Below are 20,769 nucleotides of genomic sequence, written 5' to 3' on the forward strand. Positions count from 1 at the left end.
TATAGTAGGTAGCAATCCTTATCTTATGGTTTATGGTTAAAGTGCTGGGGGGAATATCTAGGGCAGTGGTTCTCAACCTTTTAGTGCCGTGACCCCCTGATAAAATTTCCCAAGGTGTGGGGACCCCTAACAGTAAAATTATTTTCGTAGCGTGGGTTGTCAGCACCCAAGGCAAGTAATTTGCGCCCCTAACCCATGGAAAATTAGCGCTCCATGAGTCCCCTCCACTCGTACAGTATTAAAACCTCATATGGTACATTTTAGGATGTACCACTCTTTCTCTTTGTTCTCCTTTTTCCCTTTTATCTCTCGCTATCCTAATTTTTTATTTATTTTTTCCCCATCCCTCTCTCTAGCCATCTTTGTTTTTTCTCATTCTTTCTCTCACTTTTTCTTTCTTCCTCCCCCTCTTTTCCTCTCCCTTCCATGTATTCTCTATTTTAATTCCTTCTTTTACTCCTTGGTGGGGGGAGTTGGGATGAGTGGCAATGTTGGGGGGAGTTCTGATCAGCCAACTTAGGTGCTCTTGATTAAGGTCATCTGCTGAACTGAGAACTGTAGTGGGGACTTTTAATGGTAACTATAATCACAGGTAGTGTTACCCAGTGTGTCTCCGACTTTGTGGTGTCTCGTAGCATTGACACCTATGCTGAAATCAGGAGATAGGGTCTCCTCCAGCACCTCCCACCTCACAATCCTCACCAGTCAGCGGACCTCTAGCCTCTGTCCTCCAGCCATGCCGTGAACTGAATGGGCGGCTGTGAAGAGGCTGAGTGGGCGATCGTGTGCTCCAGGAACAGCCCAGCTGGGTGGCCACAGGCTCCAGAGACAGCCCTGCTGAGCAGCCGTAAGGAGGCTGGGAGAGCGGTGGGGGCTTTAGGAATAGCCCAGGATTTGGTGACCCCTGGCAAATCATAATTTGACCCCTGAGGGGGTCCCGACCCCCAGGTTGAGAACCACTGATCTAGGGTGTAGAGGGGTCAGAGTGCTGGGGGAGTAATCTGGGGAAAAGGGGAAGCTCCGCTTGTCTGCCTCCTACCTACTTGATGCCTGTCTCGATTGTAGGGGCCCCAAAACATTACTTTGCCCAGGGGCCCATGATGCCATTAAGACAGCCCTGCATATGTGGCTTCCTAATTTTCGGTGGGCCCCTGTGCTAAACCAAAGGCATCATGTCCTACCCTGAATCCTGTTCCTTTCAGCTAATAATTAACACTTGTTTCTGTTTAATAACATTGCATGGATTTTCTATATCATACATTAGCAAATGTTCATCAATAAAAGGCTTTTCAGCAGTTTTCTTATCTGTAAGAAAGATAATAAGGAGTTTATGGTCCCAGAGGAGCGGGTATAAGTGTCTTAATCCCGGTATGTTTGTAGCTTCTGATCAGGATGGCTCTGGCCCGGAGAGGACTTCTTTTAGTTCTCCTCTCATTAATACATCATGGAAACTGTTCTGCAACTGCTAAAGACTTGATTACAATTGCTGGACCTCTTAGAAGTAACATCGAGGGCCTCCACAATGAAGCAAGGCCATTTGATGTGTTTGATTGCCACGAAAACGACGTACAGGAGATGAGAGAGCAGATTTTGGTTCTGCAGAAATATGGCGTGACCCACTACAAGATACATTTAGAAGAGATCTCCATGGTCAAGGGTGACGGTCAAGTACAGTGTTACAGGAGCCTTCTCCAGGTCCTGGCTGAGGCTGGGATCAAACCTTTAGCAGTATTGCATAGTGGAGATGGGCTATCCATCCGCCATACTACTGAGCACAATACGTATGTAGACTATGCTGACTTTGCCTTCCGCACGTTCGGGGACTTGGTCCACACTTGGATCACCTTCGATATCCCCAAACATGAGAAAACTGTCTCTTTAAAGGATCTGCTGCAAGAACATGTGAAGATATCCAGCTTATACCGCAGCAAGTACTCAACAACTGGTGAGGCGTCCTATTGCATTTTGAATTATATTATGTTGAAGCCATTTGTATAGGTTGTAGCTTAGCAACCAAGGGCGAGATTCAGGTAGGACCTACGCCGACGTATCTTCTTATACGCCGCGTAAGTCCACGGATGCGCCGTCGTATCAATGCGCCGTATTCTTGAAACCAGATACGCCTGAATTCTGGCTCCATCCGACCGACGTAAGTCTTCTACGCCGTCGTATCTTGGGTGCATATTTACGCTGGCCACTAGGGACACTTCCATATGTAAATGACCTAGATACGCCGATTCACGAACGTACTTGCGCCCGTCGCAGTAAGCTACGCCGTTTACGTAAGTCGTACGTCCGGCGTAAAGTTATCCCTCATAAAGCAGGGGTAAGTCATGTTAGGGTATGGACGTCGGAACAGCCGTTGGATTTTACGTCGTTTACGTAAGTCGTACGTGAATGGGGCTGGGCGTAGGTTACGTTCACGTCATACGCATTGAGCCGTCGTTTCTACAGGCTGCATTTGATCGGCGCTGGTGGGCTGCATTTGATAGGCGCTGATGGGCTGCATTTGATGGGCGCTTCATTAAAAAGGTGGGGGTTTACATGGGTAGGGGGAAAGGGGGTGGAGCCAAGGGGGGGGGGTGGCAAAATTAGGTTTCACCTACTGTAGGGTGTCAAAAATCTTTGCACCAGCCCTGGCTGCAAGTCCAAATGTTTGGTCTGTTGTGGTGCTTTAGGCAGTTCATTCAAATTAATGGACTGCCTTAAAGCGGAGCTCCACCCTAAAGTGGAACTCCCGCTGATCGGAACCCATCCCCCCTCCGGTGTCACATTTGACACCTTTCAGGGGGGAGGGGGGTGCAGATACTTGTCTAAAGACAGGTATTTGCACCCACTTCCGTCCACACAGTCTCGGGTGAACTGCGGGCATGACGTCACCTCCCGTCCCCGTCCCCCCCGTTGTGTTATTTGTACATTCCGTAAATAAATAAGCCCTACCCCCCGAAAGTAAGCCCTAGTGGGGTAGATTCAGGTAGGGCTGCGCACTGTTACGGAGGCGCAGCGTACCGTTTTAACGCTACGCCTCCGTAAATTACTTGCGCTATGCTTCATTCACGAAGCAGTAGCTCCGTAATTTGCGCGGGCGCTCCGTAAAACTGCCCGGCGTAAGCGCGCGTAATTTAAATGATCCCGTAGGGGGCGTGGATCATTTAAATTAGGCGCGTTCCCGCGCCGAACGTAGTGCGCATGCTCCGTCGGGAAACCTTCCTGACGTGCATTGTGGTAAATGATGTCGCAAGGACGTCATTTGCTTCAACGTGAACGTAAATGGCGTCCAGCGCCATTCACGATTCACCTACGCAAACAACGTAATTTTTAAAAATCGCGACGCGGGAACGACGGGTATACTTAGCATTGGCTGCCCCTGCTAATAGCATGAGCAGCCTTACGCAGAAACCGCCGAACGCAAACAACGTAAAATGCGAACGCAGGGCGCGCGTACGGTTGTGAATCGGCGTGAGTATGCAATTTGCATACTCTACGCTGACCACTACGGGAACGCCACCTAGCGGCCATCGTAAGAATGCAGCCTACGATACGACGGCATAAGAGCCTTATGCCAGTCATATCTTAGGCTGCAGTCGGCATATCGAGCTTTCTGAATACAGAAAAGTCGATACGCCGGCGCAACTAAGCAATTGCGCTGCGTATCTATGGATACGCAGACGCAATTGCTTACTGAATCTACCCCAGCGTGTTTTTTGTGGACAAAATTAATATAAGACCCAGTCTTACTTTCGGGGAAACACGGTAGTAAATGTAATATATAACAATGTTTTTAAAATTCCTCCATCAGGTGGACAGCTGTCAATTGCTGCAGATCCAGCCCTTGTGGACGTATTACCTACAATTCAAGAACATTTCTTGGTAAACGTAACCCCTTCACCAATCATTTATTCAGTTATACTTGTCTGTTTTTTTTTGTTGTTGTTGTTGTCTGTGGTATATAAACTAAACAGCCAAATGTACAGAAACCTAGCTAAAGCAAATAATATATCATAAAAACAAAGAAAGGGCCCTTGGTGAAATTTGCTCTGGATATCTACAGCTCATGTTTCAGGAGCTGTTTATACCCCAGGCACCTATCTTCATTATCTGGTGGAAATGCCCTAAGATTAGATCTTATTGGATTTGCGTATATCAAGTGGCATACAGTGCATCCGGAAAGTATTCACAATCCTTCACTTGTTCCACTATTTGTTAGGTTACAGCCTTATTCCAAAATTGAATAAATTAATTATTTTCCTCCAAATTCTACAAACAATACCCTATAATGACAACATGAGAGAACTTTGTTTGAAATCTTTGCAAAACTATTGAAAAATAAAAAATGTAAACATTCCATGTACATAAGCCTTTGCTCAATACTTTGTTGAAGCCCCTTTGGCACCAATTACACCCTCAAGTCTTTTTGGGAAGTTTCTCCCATTCTTATTTGCAGGTCCTCTCAAACTCCATCAGTTTGGATAGGGAGCATCGGCCATTTTCAGATGCTTTATCGGGTTCAAGTCTGGGCTCCGGCTGTGCCACTCAAGGACATTCACAAGGGGTTGTCCCATAGCCACTCTTTTGTTATCTTGGCTGTGTGCTTAGGGACATTGTCCTGTTGGACCTTCGCCCCGTCAAAGGTCCAGAGCGCTCTTTAGCAGGTTTTCTTTGAGGATGTCTCTGTACATTTCTGCATCCATCTTTCCCTCGATCCTGACTAGTCTCCCAGTTCCTGCCACTGAAAAACATCCCCACAGCATGATGCTGCCACCACCATGCTTCACTGTAGGGATGGTATTGGCCAGGTGATGAGCGGTGCCTGGTTTCCTCCAGACATGACGCTTGCCATTCAGGCCAAAGAGTTCAATCTTTGTTTCATCAGATCAGAGGGCCAGATTCACAGAAGAGATACGACGGCGTTTCTCTGAAGTATCTATGCGACTGATTCATAGAATCAGTTACGCATAGATAGCCCTTAGATCCGACAGGTGTAATTGTCTTACACTGTCGGATCTTAGGATGCAGTACCTCGGCCGCCGCTGGGTGGAGTTTGCGTCGTATTCCAGCGTCGGGTATGCAAATTAGATTTTACGGGCGATCCACGACGGTTTTTTAGCGTTCGTTACGTCGTTGCTAGTCTAGTTTCCTGTCGCAAAGTTAGTCGTCGTTTTACCTGCCCTAACTTTACACAGCCCATGTTAAAGTATGGCCGTCGTTCCCGCGTCGAATTTCAAACATTTTTTTTCTTGCGTAAGAAGTCCGGGAATACGAAAGTACGCTTGTGACATAAATACCGTGTGACATAAAAAGTTGCAATAACCGCCATTTTATTCTCTAGGGTCTCTGCTAAAGAAACATATATAACGTTTGGGGGTTCTGAGTAATTTTCCTGCAAAAAAAATGATAATTTCTGCGGGGCGTCGGCTCCTACAGGCAAAATCACATACAAGTTTGTAATTGCCTCTTTCCAGGACCCTCCGATTGTTCCAGACATAGGCAGAATAGCAGTCTGCCTATGTAACCAATGCAGATCGCTGTTCTGTCAAAGGGGAAGACAGAGATCTTGGGTTTCTGCTAAACAGGAACAAGGATATCTGTCTTTTAACAGTACTGTCTTCTGTCTTCTCCCCCACAGTAAGGCTGCATTCACACTTCGGCGTACAAAATCGCGGTGTTTTGTCCCGCGAATTGCGGCGACAAATAGCGGCGTTTTGTACCGCGATTGTGAATGCAGCCTTACCCCCTCTATGGAGATGGTTCACATCTCCTATGCCGAACGCCGAAAGCCGCCTGAAAAAAGGTCCGGGACTTTTTTTCAGGCGGCAGGCGTACGGCGTTCGGCGTGGAGATGTGAACCATCTCCATAGAGGTGCATGTGTTTTCGTCCCTCTGGCGTCTCGGGGCTGCTGCGGCGTCACACTACAGGCGACAAAACGCCTAGGTGTGAATGGGGGCTTAGTAAGCACTCCCAGGGGACACATTTAACCCTTTGATCACCCCTGATGTTAACCCCTTCCCTGCCAGCGTCATTAGTACCCTGAAGGTGCATATTTTATAGCACTGATCACTGTATTGGTGTCACCGGTCCCCAAAAAGTGCCACTTAGTTTCAGATTTGTCCGCCGCAATGTCGCAGTCTTGCTAAAAATCACTGATCGCCGCCATCACTAGTAAAAAAATGAAATAAATACAAATTTCATAAAAAGATCCCATAGTTTGTAGACGGTATAACTTTTGCGCAAACTAATCATGAGGCGCTTATTGGGATTTTTTTTTACCAAAAAAATGTAGCAGAATACATATTGGCCTAAACTTATGAAGAAATTCGATTTGTAATTTTTTTTTATTGGATATGTTTTATAGCAGAATTTTTATTTTTTCACACAGGAGCCGGATTTCCTGTGTGTTCGGCTCCTCTCGGCTTGTCTCGGCTCCTCTCGCGTGGCTGCGGGTGGAGCCGAGCCTAGCTGAGTGCACAGTACACTTGGCTCGGCTCTAGGCTGCGGCGGGCGGAGCCGAGCCTAGCTGAGTGCTTGGCTCTAGACAGCAGAGATCGGCATATATCGCGCACCCACGATTTTCCCATGATTTTAAGGGGGAAAAGTGCGCGGTATACGCCGAGAAATATGGTAATTTTGAAATTGATGGCAGCGTTCCAACTTTTTTGGAATTGAGGTTGTAGCTACAAATAATGATTAGAAGATTTTGCTGATGGGATCCACAAGGAAAATAGAAAATCAGCAAATAGTTAAGCTCCACCTATAATTGAAATAAAACCTTTGGCCGACTGACACTTCAATTTGTTTTATTTTTTCTAACTTTAATGAAATGATTGTGTTCATTTGAAGTAGAATAAGCATTTACATCTTTATATATTATTTATTTTCCAGGAGTCAGTGGATTTCCTGGCACTAAACCTGGAATATAATTGCCAGGACTCTAACCTACTGCCAACATGGACAGCCTATAAGGTAAGATTTGTGGCCAGCCATAAGAGGTACAGTAAAACCTTGGATTGCGAGCATTATTCGTTCCAGAAACATGCTTTTAATCCAAAGCACTTGTATATCAAAGCAAATTTTCCTATAAGAAATAATGGAAACTCAAATGATTCGTTCCACAACCATTTATTCATAGGTCCTTCAGTTTATAGTCCATAAAAAAAGATTCTAGCAATGTGATTGGTTGTGAAACCATAAAATGTCCATCCACACATGGAAGCTTCCACAAGGGGATTAGAAGCGAAATCCAGCAGGAGCTCCAGAGTATAAAAGAGAAGAGAGGTGCCTCTAAGTGTAGCAATATGGTTACATTTAATGAAGGTACAACATTTAGCAACTCACATGGTTGATGATTAAAGCGGTGGTTCACCCTAAGAAACAAGTTTCTACCATGAAATGCAGCATACTAGCGCGAGCTACAGTATGCCTTTATTTTTTTTTCTGGCGCCGTACTCACAGATTTTTAAGTACTGAAGTTTGGCGCCATTCCATGAGTGTGCGCAATTTTAAAGCGTGACATGTTAGGTATATATTTACTCGGCGTAACTTCATCTTTCACATTATACAAAAAAATTGGGCTAACTTTACTGTTTTTTTTTTTTTTTTTAAATTCATGAAACCGTTTTTTTCCCCAAAAAAAGGCGTTTGAAAAATTATTGCGTAAATATCCTGCGAGATAAAAAGTTGCAATGACAGCCATTTTATTCCCTAGGGGTGTCTGCTAAAAAAACATATATAGAACACGCCCCTCTATTTGGGAGCTTAAGGCACTACGTCTCTCAACTGCTTTCCGCCCGTAGGACGTCCAGTATACCGGGATGATGCATGCACCTACAGGCATCATCCCGCTATGGATCTTTTCAGCCGGTGATTACTTTTCTATCAGAAGTGATTTGAGTGGCTAATTAGCCACTCGATCACTTTGGTGGGTGGTGGAAGGGAGTGATTTAACTTGTTAAATTGCATACCTTGCTCACACGTGGTTGCAGTCTATTAGAATCTTCTGTCTGTAACTCCACACAGTAATGCAAGGCTTTCTCCCTGGTGTGGAGAAAGCCTCTTAAAGGGGGGAGGGGCCGAGCAGGAGTGTCAGGACGCCTTTCTCTATCTGCAAAGTAGAGAGTGTCCTGACTTGCCTGCTCGCCCCCTCCCCCCTCAATAGGCTTTCTCCACACCAGGGAGAAAGCCTTGCATTACTGTGGGGAGTTACAGACAGAAGAACAGGAAGTGAGGATTTCTCAGAAGAAATAAGGACATTTAAAAGCAAAATGGAAGGATGGGGTAAGTGAAGGAGGACTGCACTAAGATAAAGGAAGCTATTTAGGGATTTTTTTTTTTTTTTTAACCTTTACAACCCCTTTAATTCAAAATGTAGCCACCCTAATATAGAAGGTATGTTACTAGCAGGATCACCAGGTAAAAATAAAGGAAAACATGCATAAAAAGAAGAAAACAAATGCAACCACCACATCTAATGATTGGTCAGCTGCAATATATACATTTTTTGATTTTGGATTTAACACCGCTTTAACGATTTTTCTTCTTTACAACTTTTAGAACCTGAAGAAGAATCTAAAGGTTTTAGTCTTTGGTTTAACCCTTTCAAGCTGTAATGTCAATCTGCAGAGCGGTAAAAATCTTATGGCATTAAACATACACACAGGTAAGAAAGTGTCATATTTTATGATGTTGTGGCTGCACCCAGCTTAGATGTAATCCTCCACCCTACCTACCATATACAGTGGAACCTCAGATTGCGAGTAACGTGGTTAACAAGCGTTTCACAATACGAGCACTGTATTTTTAAAAATTGTAACTCGGTTTGCGACTGTTGTCTCGCAAAACGAGCACGATTCAGGCCAAAGTGGTTGCCTTACCGCATTTGGTCTGAGGTGGGGGCGCCGGAGCCGAGTAGAGCCGAACGTCGCTGATCGCAGCTGTTTGGTGCAGTTCGGAAGTGCACGGAAAGGCCAGCATGGCTGACCTTGGCAAATCTCAGGAACTAAGTCTTTCCGAGGTCAGCCGAGGTGTCCTCGGGCCTTTTCGCCCGCTTCCGAGGCTCTGCGGCACCCCCCACCTCTGGCCGCATGCAGGGCCGGCCTTAGGTGTTCAGGTGCCCTGTGCAAGATAATCCTGTGGCGCCCCCCCCCCAAATGGCCCCTGTAAATTAAAGTATAGGGTGGTATTGGGACCGCTGGGGCAATATAGGGCAGGCTGGGGTGGCATAGGGCAGGATTAGGTGGTATAGAGCAGGGTGTGGTGGCATAGGTCAGGTTGTGGTAGCATAGGGCAGGGTGTGGTGGCATAGGTCAGGTTGCGGTAGCATAGGGCAGGTTGGGGTGGTATAGGGCAGGTTGCAGTGGCATAGGACAGGTTGCGGTGGCATAGGACAGGTTGCAGTGGCATAGGACAGGTTGCGGTGGCATAGGGCAGGCTGGGGTGGTAAAGGGCAGGCTGGGGTGGTATAGGTCAGGTTGGGGTGGTATAGGGCAGGTTGGGGTGGTATAGGGCAGCTTGCGGTAGCATAGGGCAGGTTGGGGTGGTATAGGGCAGGCTGGGGCTTGAGCGCCCCCACATCTGTGGCGCCTGGGTGAACTGCACCCCATCACATTCTGTGAGCTGTGTGTGCGCCGCAGGGCGCCCCCTGTTGCCCATGGCGCCCTGTGCAGCCGCACAGCTCGCACACCCCAAAGGCCGGCCCTGGCCGCATGCGGTATTGCATTCCATTGAAGTCAATGCAGAAATGCCCTGGGAAAAATCGCGGCCGGCGCAGGCGCAGTACGATCGGCGCGGGGACGCGCCTGATTTAAATAATACACTCCCCCTAGCGCAAGTTTCGAGGTAAGTGCTTTGTGAATACTGCACTAGCCTCTCAAAATGGCGCCGGCGGATCGTAAATCAGATAGATTACGCAGATCTAAAGATCCGCTAATCTATGTGAATCTACCCCAGAGAGAATAGAGAGCTTTTTTCACTTTTTCCACTTCCAATCTCAGGAAGTAAGGCAAGATCTATCCAACAGGACCAAAAATAGCAATAACATCCCTTTTGCGAATTTATTCCTTCTCCCCTGTATCCAAAGTGAACAAAAAAGGTTTGGTTGACTTTCAACTTTAAATAATGAACAGACATACCTATAGCCTACCCCATTCCTCGTCTATTTTTTTCTCTGCTTGTTGTGCCTGCAGGTTTAACCACTTGCTTACTGGGCACATAAACCCCCTTCGTGCCCAGGCGGAATTTCAGCTTCGCTTTAACTGACATTTGCGCGGTCGTGCGACGTGGCTCCCAAACAAAATTTACGTCCTTTTTTTCCCACAAATAGAGCTTTATTTTGGTGGTATTTGATCACCTCTGTGGTTTTTATTTTTTGCGCTATAAACAAAAAAAGAGCGACAATTTAAAAAATATATATATATTTTTTACTTGTTGCTATAATAAATATCCCAATTTTTTTTCTCAGTTAAGGCCGATACGTATTTTTCGATGTATTTTTGTAAAAAAAAAAAAAATCGCAATAAGCGACTGGTTTGCGCAAAAGTTATAGCGCCTACAAAATAGGGGACAGAATTTTTTTTTTTTATTATTATTTTTTTTTTACTAGTAATGGCGGCGATCTGCGATTTTTATTGGGTACTGCGATATTGCGACGGACGTATCGGACACCTTTGAAAAAATTTGGGACCATTCACATTTATACAGCGATCAGTGCTATAAAAATGCACTAATTACTGTATAAATGTGACTGGCAGTGAAGGGGTTAACACTAGGGGGTGAGGAAGGGGTTAAATGTATTCCCTGGGTGTGTTCTAACTGTGTGGGGGGAGGGGGGTGACTGGGGGAGGTGACCGATGCTGTGTTCCTATGTACAAGAGACACAGATCGGTCTCCTCTCCTCTGACAGCACGTGGAGCTCTATGTTTACACACAAAGCTCCACGTCCCTGCTGTGTCACCGACGATCGCGTGTACCCGGCGGACATCGCGGCCACCAGGTACACGCATCGGCTCCCCAGCGATGCGCCGGGACAGTGTTTACCCGCTGCGCGTCTCCCAGAGGCGCGCGCGGGTAATGCACTTTAAATGACGTCCAAAGATGTCCAGCTGGCACCTGAGAGCCGCGCTGTTGACGTCTTTTGTCAATAGCGCGGGTCTCAAGTGGTTAACTCTGTTTTCTTCTTTTCAGCTATAACTGGGACAGGCGCCACCTTCTTGGGATACGATGTCAACAATCTCCTCCCTGTATCTTCAGGTAAAGTAGGGTAGGTATCTGTTGCATTTTTTTCGGGTCAGTTTACACAAAAATGGTTCTTATTTATTGGTTTAGTCAGATGTTTGCTTACATCTTTTATCTCTCAAGCCTCATACACACGATCAGATTTTCCGACCGGAATTGTGTGATGACAGGCTGTTGGTGGAAAATTCGACCGTTTGTACGCTCCACCGGATAATTGTTGTCGGATTTTACATGGACAAATGTTGGATAGCCTTGCCTATACACGATCGTGAAAGAAAAATGCTCTAGCAAAGCGCGGTGACGTACAACACGTACAACGGCACTATAAAGGGGAAGTTCCATTCGGATGGTGCCACCTTTGGGGCTGCTTATGCTGATTTTGTGTTAGTAAAATTTTGGTGAGAGACGGTTTGCGCTTTTCAGTCTGTTACAGAGCGACGAATGTGCTATCTCCATTACGAACGCTAGTTTTACCAGAACGAGTGCTCCCGTCTCATAACTTGCCTCTGAGCATGCACGTTTTTTCACATTGTTAAAGCCCACACAGGACCATTTTTTACGACGTTTTAATGGCCATTTTTTACATTGTGAAAAATGCTATGGAGCCCACACATGATCGTTTTTAATGACATAAAAAAAATGACATTTTTTACATCCCGAAAAAATGCATGAGGCTTTTGTCTGCGGAAAATCCGATCGCGTGTATGGGGCTTTAGAAGTGAAAACTCCCAGCAATAGTTCAGAGACCCCAAGAGGTAGAAGAGACTGCTGGGTGAAGGGTGGAAAGAAGCTCTCTCTGCCCCATACCCTGCGCTCTCTCTGCCCATACCCTGCAATCTCTCTGCCCATACCCTGCAATCTCTCTGCCCATACCCTGCACTCTCTCTGCCCATACCCTGCACTCTCTCTGCCCATACCCTGCACTCTCTCTGCTCCATACCCTGCACTCTCTCTGCCCCATACCCTGCGCTCTCTCTGCCCCATACCCTGCGCTCTCTCTGCCCATAACCTGCACACTCTCTGCCCATACCCTGCACTCTCTCTGCCCATACCCTGCACTCTCTCTGCCCATACCCTGCACTCTCTCTGCCCCATACCCTGCACTCTCTCTGCCCCATACCCTGCACTCTCTCTGCCCATACCCTGCACTCTCTCTGCTCCATACCCTGCACTCTCTCTGCTCCATACCCTGCACTCTCTCTGCCCCATACCCTGCACTCTCTCTGCCCCCATGCCCTGCTGTCTACCCTATGCCCTGCTCTGTGACCCCATGCCCTGATTTCTGCCCCATGCCCTGCTCTTTGCCCCCATGCCATGCTGTCTACCCTATGCCCTGCTCTGTGCCCCCATGTCCTGATGTCTTCCCCACACCCTGCTCTGTGCCCCATGCCCAGCTATCTGCCCCCATGCCCCTAGGCCCTGCTCCATGCCCCTAGGCCCTGCTGTGTGCCCCCATGATGTGTGTGGGTGTAGCTTGAGTGTGGGTAGGGATACAGGGGGCCCCATGATCTCCTGTTGCCCGGGGGCCCCATGAGTTGTCAGTCCGCCCCTGCTTGCAACCAAGAGAAATTTTATATTCAGCAACTACTTACAACAAAGTAACTTTTTTTCTGGGAAAATGATTCCTCTCGTTTAGATTCCTGGCACCATTGGGAAAAGGCTGATTGTTTCTTGTGTTGCAGATCACAGAAGCAGCTGGATAGATCTTCACGATCGGCATTCACCACTGTTTGGGAGAAGTTTGCCAACCAGACACCAGCTGAGCGTGATGCCTTCTTATCGGAAAGATTCCCTGGTGGTGTTTTGTGGGGTTCTTCTTCTGCTGCCTTCAAAGTTGAAGGTGGCTGGACTGAGGGAGGAAGAGGACAGTCTATATGGGATGTGTTTGGAGAACAAGGCAATGCTCAAGACAATGCCACTGGAAATGTGGCCGCTGACAGCTACAATAAGATTGACTATGACATATCCCTCCTAAAAAGTCTACAGACTAAGGTCTACTACTTCTCCATCTCCTGGTCCCGAGTCTTTCCAACGGGGCGAAAGTCCTCAGTTAGCACATATGGGGTGAAATACTACAATAAACTGATTGATAGATTAATAGAAGAAAATATCACACCGATTGTGTCACTGTACCACTGGGATCTGCCCCAGGCTTTGCAGGAGACAGGTGGCTGGCAGGATGAAGCCATCATTGACGCCTTTGAGGAATATGCCGATTTCTGCTTTAGCAGTTTTGGAGACCGTGTGAAGATTTGGATAACCTTCCATGAACCCTGGGTGGTCAGTTATGCAGGTTATGGCACCGGAGAGCATGCCCCTGGGATTAAAGATCCAGGGAACGCCTCATTTAAGGTGAAACTTAAAAAAATGTTCTTTCTAGATTTCAATCTTTTTATGAAATTTTTATGTATTTAAGAAAACACAGCACCCACAAGGGGGAAAAAGTAAACAGGCTCTAAGGGCCAGATTCACATAGAACTGCGGCGGCGTAACGTATCGTAAATACGTTACACCGCCGCAAGTTTTCATCGCAAGTGCCTGATTCACAAAGCACTTGCGATGAAAACTACGCCGGCGGCCTTTCGGCGCAAGGCGGGCCAATTCAAATGGGCGCGTGCCATTTAAATTAGGCGCGCTCCCGCGCCGGACCTACTGCGCATGCTCCGTTTCCTAACTCCCGCCGTGCTTTGCGCGCCGTGACATAATTTTTTCGAACAGCGACGCGCGTAGCATACTTTCGTATTCCCGGACGTGTTACGCAAACGACGTTGAATTTTAAATTTCGACGCGGGTATGACGGCCATACTTTAGAAAGCAATACGATTGCTGACTAAAGTTAGGGCAGGTAAAATAGCGACTAAAATTGCGACGGGAAACTTGACTACGGACGACGTAGCGAACGCGAAAATCTGTCGGGGATCCGCCGTAACTGCTAATTTGCATACCCGACGCTGGTTTACGACGCGAACTCCACCCAGCGGCGGCCGCGGTATTGCATCCTAAGATCCGACAGTGTAAAACAATTACACCTGTCGGATCTTATGGATATCTATGCGTAACTGATTCTATGAATCAGTCGCATAGATAGAAACAGAGATACAACGGCGTTTCAGGAGAAACGCCATCGTATCTCTTTGGTGAATCTGGCCCTTAGGTACAAATTCCCTTTGTGGGGTAACCAATAAAGCGAAGACAAAGGCCTGGATTCACAAAGTACTTACGCCGACGTATCTCGAGATACGCCGCGTAAGTGTAAATATGGGCCGTCGTATCTATGCGCCGGACTCTGAAACCAAGATACGCCTGAAAATAGGCTTCATCCGACCGACGTAACTTTCCTACGCCGGCGTATCGTGGGCGCATATTTACGCTGGCCGCTAGGGACGCTCCCATTGATTTTCTATTCACATATGCAAATGAGGTAGATACGCCGATTCACGAACGTACATGCGCCCGGCGCATAATATACGCGGTTTGCGTAAGTCATACGTCCGGCATGAAGTTATTCCCCATATAGGAGGCGCAACTCATGCAAAGGTATGGACCAGGGAACACAGCCATCGTATTTTACGTTGTTTACGTAGTACATGAATATGACTAGGCGTAGGTTACGTTCACGTCGTAGGCAGTGATTCGACGTATCTTAGGCAGTTGTTTCGACGTGATTCTGAGCATGCGCACTGGGATACGTCCACGGGACGGCGCATGCGCCCACTTCCACTTACGATGGCTTACGCCGAGGGAACCCAGCGCAGTTTGGGAGGTGCTTCGTGAATTTGGTGCTTGCCTCTCTGCGATACGTCGGCGTAGCGTATATTTGATACGCTACGCCGGCATAAATATGCGCCAATGTATGTGAATCCGGGCCAAAGCTTTCAATTAGGGCAGAGAAAAGAAATACCATTACATCTCAACAATTGCTAGAGGAAAGAGCAGGTTCTTAAAGTGGAGGTTCACCCTTTAAAAAAAATTCCGAAGAACCCGAACGTCGGTGCGCAGGCGCCGTATAGAGCCGCACCGACGTTCGGGTTTTTTCGGCAACCTGTGATGCGCACTATGCGCCGTTCGGAAGCCTGTCAATCACAGGCAGTGCTTGGAAACGCCCACTCCCGCGGGATTGCCGTGAGGTGAAAATCGGGATTAAGAGGTATGTGCTGAGAAAAAAAAAAAACACCGGCATTCTGTCGGTAGGATGGCGCGACTCCGTGTGATGTCAGAAATTTTTTGGAGGGTGAACCTCCACTTTAAGAGGTCATCTCTCTTATTCGACATTCTCGCTTGCTGTCTTACTTGCACCAAGTGCCTAAACAAAAACAAATAACTATCAAGTAGAAATCTTTCTTGGATGTCCAAAAGAAGGAGGAAGGAGGCAGGGCAAGGGGGAAACATGAAGAAGATTAGAGAGAAAGAACGGAAGTAGAAAAGATATGATAAAGATTCCCAGGATGCATTAGACTCTCAACAGTTACCGCAGCCAGACTTTCAGGTCTTATCAAACTTCGACTGTGTATTATTGAGGATACACAAGAGTTTATCATCAATTATTATCCAGTTTCGTTTTTAAGCAACATATATAATTGAGATCACTGACTGGTTCCAACACCTAGCTCAACCTAAATAATATCCACAACTACAAAGCTGTAACAAACAGCACTAACCACTCTAATGCCGCATACACACGATCGGAATTTCCGACAACAAAACTGTGGATTTTTTTCCGACGGAATGTTGGCTCAAACTTGTCTTGCATACACACGGTCACACAAATCTTGTCGAAAAATTCCGAACGTCAGGAACGCGGTACAACACTACGACAAGCCGAGAAAAATGAAGTTCAATGATTCCGAGCATGTGTCGAATTGATTCTGAGCATGTGTAGGATTTTTGTGTGCGTAGGAATTGACTACAGACGATGGTTATTTCCGACAAGAACTTCTGTTGTCAGAAAATTCGAAAACTAGCTCCCCACCAAAACACTCTGGTCAGTGCTCTCAGTCATTGGCTGATGACCGGTCTGCAGACCTTTATCGGTCATGTCCCTTAGGACATGACTGGCCAAATGGCTGGCCTCTGTCGGACCAGCTGCAGCACACACGGGTCGAATGTTGGCCAAATGTTGTCCGGCTTCTATTGAACCAGCTTATCGTGCCCGACATATGGCCCATGTGTACGGGGCTTAAGAAACACTACATTATATGCAGATACCGGACTTCAATCCGATGTGTATGATGAAGACCTTCAGGTTGAAATGTGTCATCTGCATATCTGACGTCTAGTGGTGGAAGACTATATTTTTTATTTTTTTTGCTCAGAGTTGGGTTTTAGGAGCTGATTTTAGGGGTTAACTGTAAAGTGGTCAGAGAGGACAGGATGTGTAAAGCCCAATTTTTTTTTTTTAGAGTTAGGCTGGGTTCACACTTATGCGAATTGGATGTGGGTTTCCCCACATCCAATTTGCATGAAGAGGAGCCTGTGACCGACTCTCAATGGAGCCGGTTCACACAGATCTGGGGTGGCTACAGTATGCACTGGAAAAGGGTTCTGTACGTCTTTGGCTCCGAATTCAGGCAAAAATTTGCACCTGAAATGGAGAACAGGGACACACCGGACCCCCTGTTGCAAGCCACGGTCGCAACTAGTGTGAGTTGAGTAGGAAATGGCAAAAAACCTCCTGAGTTTTTTTTTTTTTTTTGCTACCTCTACCATTGGGGTAATTTCCTTACACATTCTGTCTTAAGGTACAACAGAAAAGTGAGAGGAGAGCTCCCGAAAGTAAGAGAAAATCTGCTGTGGACAGCAGTAAAATTTGATAGGGGTTGTAATCCCAATCCTATGCAAACGTTTTGGCTTGACATATACTTTAGCCATATTTGAAACGCTACGATTTATCATTCTGTAAGTAGAGCTGCCTGATCCATAACACTCTCTTTCTTATGTTGTTTTCACAGGTTACCCATAATATTGTGAAGGCTCATGCAAGGGCCTGGCATGTCTTTGATGAAAAGTACCGTGCTGAGCAATTAGGAGCGGTGGGCATCTCTCTGAATTCTGACTGGGCAGAGCCGGCTAACCCCAATGACCCAGAAAGTGTGAGCGCTGCAGAGCGATATGTCCAGTTCATGCTGGGGTGGTTTGCTCATCCTATTCTGTTGAATGGAGACTACCCTGAGGTTCTGAAGACACAGGTAAACCAGAAGAACACCCAGTGCCCCACCATAGTGGCTCCATTGCCCACCTTTACTGAAGCGGAGAAAAGCTATATTTTAGGTACTGCAGACTTCATTGGGATCTCACACTACACATCCCGACTGGTCAATGTCTCTAGCAGCTCTGTTTGTGAGTCCAGCTATGAAAACATTGGTGGGTTTACTACACACGTGGATCCATCCTGGCCAACCACGGCCTCTCCATGGATCTCAGTGGTGCCATGGGGCCTCAGGAGGCTTTTGAATTTTGTCAAGGAAGAGTATGGGAAAGCAGTAGTGGCAATATTCATAACTGGCAATGGAATGCCAACATCCACTACAGGAGATGTATTCAATGACACATCCAGAGTGCAGTACCTGACCTCCTACATCAATGAAGCTCTTAAAGGTAATGCCCATTTAATAAGAAATGTGATATTTAAAATGCTTGAGAATTTGCATTTACTGTAAAGAATAAATGTTACTTTGCCTCTTAGCTTCTCAACCCACTGATACTTATCTTACTTCGCCACTCAATTGTCAGTAGACATGTGCACTGCCGAAAAATCTGTTAGTTTTCATTTAATTTTTTTTTTTTTTGTAAATTCTAAAATATTTTACAATTCGAAAGTTCGTAAATTCTAAAATTTGGAAATTTGAAAAATCTAAATTTCAGAATTCTAAAATTCAAAAATCCAGAAATTCTAAAATTCTAAATAATAACTAACTGATAATAACTAACTTAAAAATAAATTATAGGCATTGGAATTTCCTTTCAAATTTGGCTGTTAGTGAACATAACAAATACACATTTTTCTGAAGTTACGAAATATCCCAAATAAAGAATGCTGCATCTAAACAAATGGAACGGAACAAAAAAATAGTTAATAATTATAATACGTTTTTATTATTATTGTTTTTTTTTATTATTAATTTGTTACGTTCCATTCATTTAGATACGGCATTCGTTATTACGGATAATTCGTAACTTCTGATAAATTCACATTTGTTACATTTACTGACAGCCATTTAAAAAAAGAAAATTCCAATACCTATATTTTAATAGTTAGTAATAGTTAAGTTATTATTAGTTAGTTAGTTATTTCAGAGTTTTGCTTTTCCCTCAACAATAAATCCCCCTGGCAAAAATAGATGCTCAAGCAGCCAGCAACAATAGATCCCCCAACAGCCAGCATTAAAGTTTTTATAAAACCTATAAAAAAACAAACCTGCAAGACAAAGGCATAATGAGCTAATATGCATAGCATACTAGCTAATTATGAATTATTTACCTTACATCGAAGCCTACGCAGTGGTCCTCGTACCCTCTTCGGCCGGCGTAATCTCTCCCAGGGGTTTTACTCCGGGTATCGTGGCTCCGGCGCTGTGATTGGCCAGAGCCGTGATAACGTCACTCCCGCACATGCACGTGGGAGCCATTGGTAACGGCACACTGACTGAAGCAACAGCGCCTATGTGCCATTGCTTCAGTATGCTTTAGTGCGCATGTGCCAATGAGATCGGCACATGCAGGGGACAGGCGATATCTCCTATAATAAGGCTTACCTGTAGCATAAAGTGGTTGTAAAGGGTTTACAACCACTTTAATTGACCCTCCAGCAGCAAGCAACAACATACCCCTCCCTCAACAGTAGATCCTCAGCCAGCTGATATCATTGGACCCTTCAGCTTGCTATTGAGAGCACTGGTCATGGGCGAGGAGCCAGGGGGACCCGAGAAGAAGAGGAACCACTGCACAGAGCAGCTGAGTATTGAATGTTTTTTTTTTTTTTAAAGCTACATAGTTACATAGTTAGCCAGGTCCATCAAGTTCAACACAAGTCCATCAAGTTCAACCATAAAAAAAAAAAAAAATAAAAAAATAAAATGAAAATCAATAAAAAATAAAATAAAAAATCAATAAATAAAATAAACAAAATAAAAATAAACAAATAAAAAAAAAAAAAATCAATAAAAAAATCAATAACATCTAAATAAATAAATAAAATGAAAATAAATTAATTAAGCTGAACCCTTGATATCACTTTATTTAATGTACAACATAGCATATACAGCACAGGAGTCAAAATCATAATATACAAAACAGTGAATGCAGTCAGGAGTATAACATACAATATAACTTATATAGTGTAGGGGACAGAGAAATATAGGGCCAGATTCAGGTAGATCCGCGTAACTTTGCCCGGGCGTAACGTATCCGATTTAAATTACGCCTCTGCAACTTAGACGGGCAAGTGCTGTATCCTCAAAGCACTTGCTCCGTAAGTTGCGGCGGTGTAGCGTAAATCGGCCGGCGTAAGCCCGCCTAATTCAAATGTGGGACAGGGGGGCGTGTTTTATGTTAATGTTCTGTGACCCGACGTGATTGACGTTTTTCACGAATGGCGCATGTGCCGTCCGTGGAAATCTCCCAGTGTGCATTGCTCCTAATACGCCGCAAGGACGTATTGGTTTTGACGTGAACGTAAATCACGTCCATCCCCATTCATGGACGAGTTACGCAAACAACGTAAAATTTACAAATTTAGTCGCGGGAACGACGGCCATACTTAACATTGGTACGCCGCACTTCCGCCACCATATAGCAGTGGTAACTATACGCCGGGAAAAGCCTAATGTAAACATCGTAACTTTACTGCGTCGGCCGGGCGTACGTTCGTGAATTTGCGTATCTAGCTGATTTACATATTTTGATGCGTAAATCAGCGTACACGCCCCTAGTGGCCAGCGTAAATATGCAGTTACGATCCGACGGCGTAAGAGACTTACGCCAGTCGGATCTAATGGAAATCTTTGCGTAACTGATTCTATGAATCAGGCGCATAGATACGACCGGCCGGACTCAGAGATACGACGGCGTATCTGGAGATACACCGTCGTATCTCCTCTAAGAATCTAGCCCATAATGTACACCATAGCATATACAGTGCAAGTGTCAAGAGTATAATTAGCAACATGGCAAATACAGATCAGGGGTCAGAAGTATAATGTGGGAAATTGTGAATGCAGTGCAGTGGACAGGACTGTAAGATACAGCACAGCCTACAGGGTGCATTGGTTAGTAATATTTTGTCCCTAACTTGTGGTCAGTGGGAGAAAAAATGCCTCAAAGCTGGTGTAAGAAAGTGGAGTAATAGACCCCCCAATCTCCATCATAATGGAAAGACCCACTTTGCTTCCCCTCTAGGGGCACTACAGTGCCTGGGTGTCTGTGTGGGTGCCTAGTGTGGATAGTGTCTGTGCATAGTGTGGGTGAGCAGCATCTCACCTCTTCCCCCACTCATCAGCTTTTTTAATTCTTTATCTTGTAAGCTCCAATTGCTTTGATGGACACGC

The 20,769-nt window shown here is 45.7% G+C and overlaps 1 protein-coding gene across 1 annotated transcript in view; it reads left to right on the plus strand.

Moving 5' to 3' along the window:
- Positions 1-1,367: 1,367 nt before the first annotated feature.
- LOC120944146 (lactase-phlorizin hydrolase-like) overlaps positions 1,368-20,769 on the plus strand; it is a 57,299-nt gene continuing 37,897 nt past the window's right edge. Inside the window, exons 1-7 of the mRNA XM_040358060.1 lie at positions 1,368-1,945; positions 3,800-3,870; positions 6,881-6,961; positions 8,549-8,654; positions 11,177-11,252; positions 12,910-13,579; positions 17,176-17,821. Of these exons, the coding sequence (XP_040213994.1) occupies positions 1,393-1,945; positions 3,800-3,870; positions 6,881-6,961; positions 8,549-8,654; positions 11,177-11,252; positions 12,910-13,579; positions 17,176-17,821 (2,203 nt within the window). The 5' untranslated portion in view covers positions 1,368-1,392. The remainder of the gene's footprint in view (positions 1,946-3,799; positions 3,871-6,880; positions 6,962-8,548; positions 8,655-11,176; positions 11,253-12,909; positions 13,580-17,175; positions 17,822-20,769) is intronic.

This window comes from Rana temporaria, chromosome 6 (genome assembly GCF_905171775.1).
Source record: "Rana temporaria chromosome 6, aRanTem1.1, whole genome shotgun sequence".
Classification (NCBI taxonomy): Eukaryota; Metazoa; Chordata; class Amphibia; order Anura; family Ranidae; genus Rana; species Rana temporaria.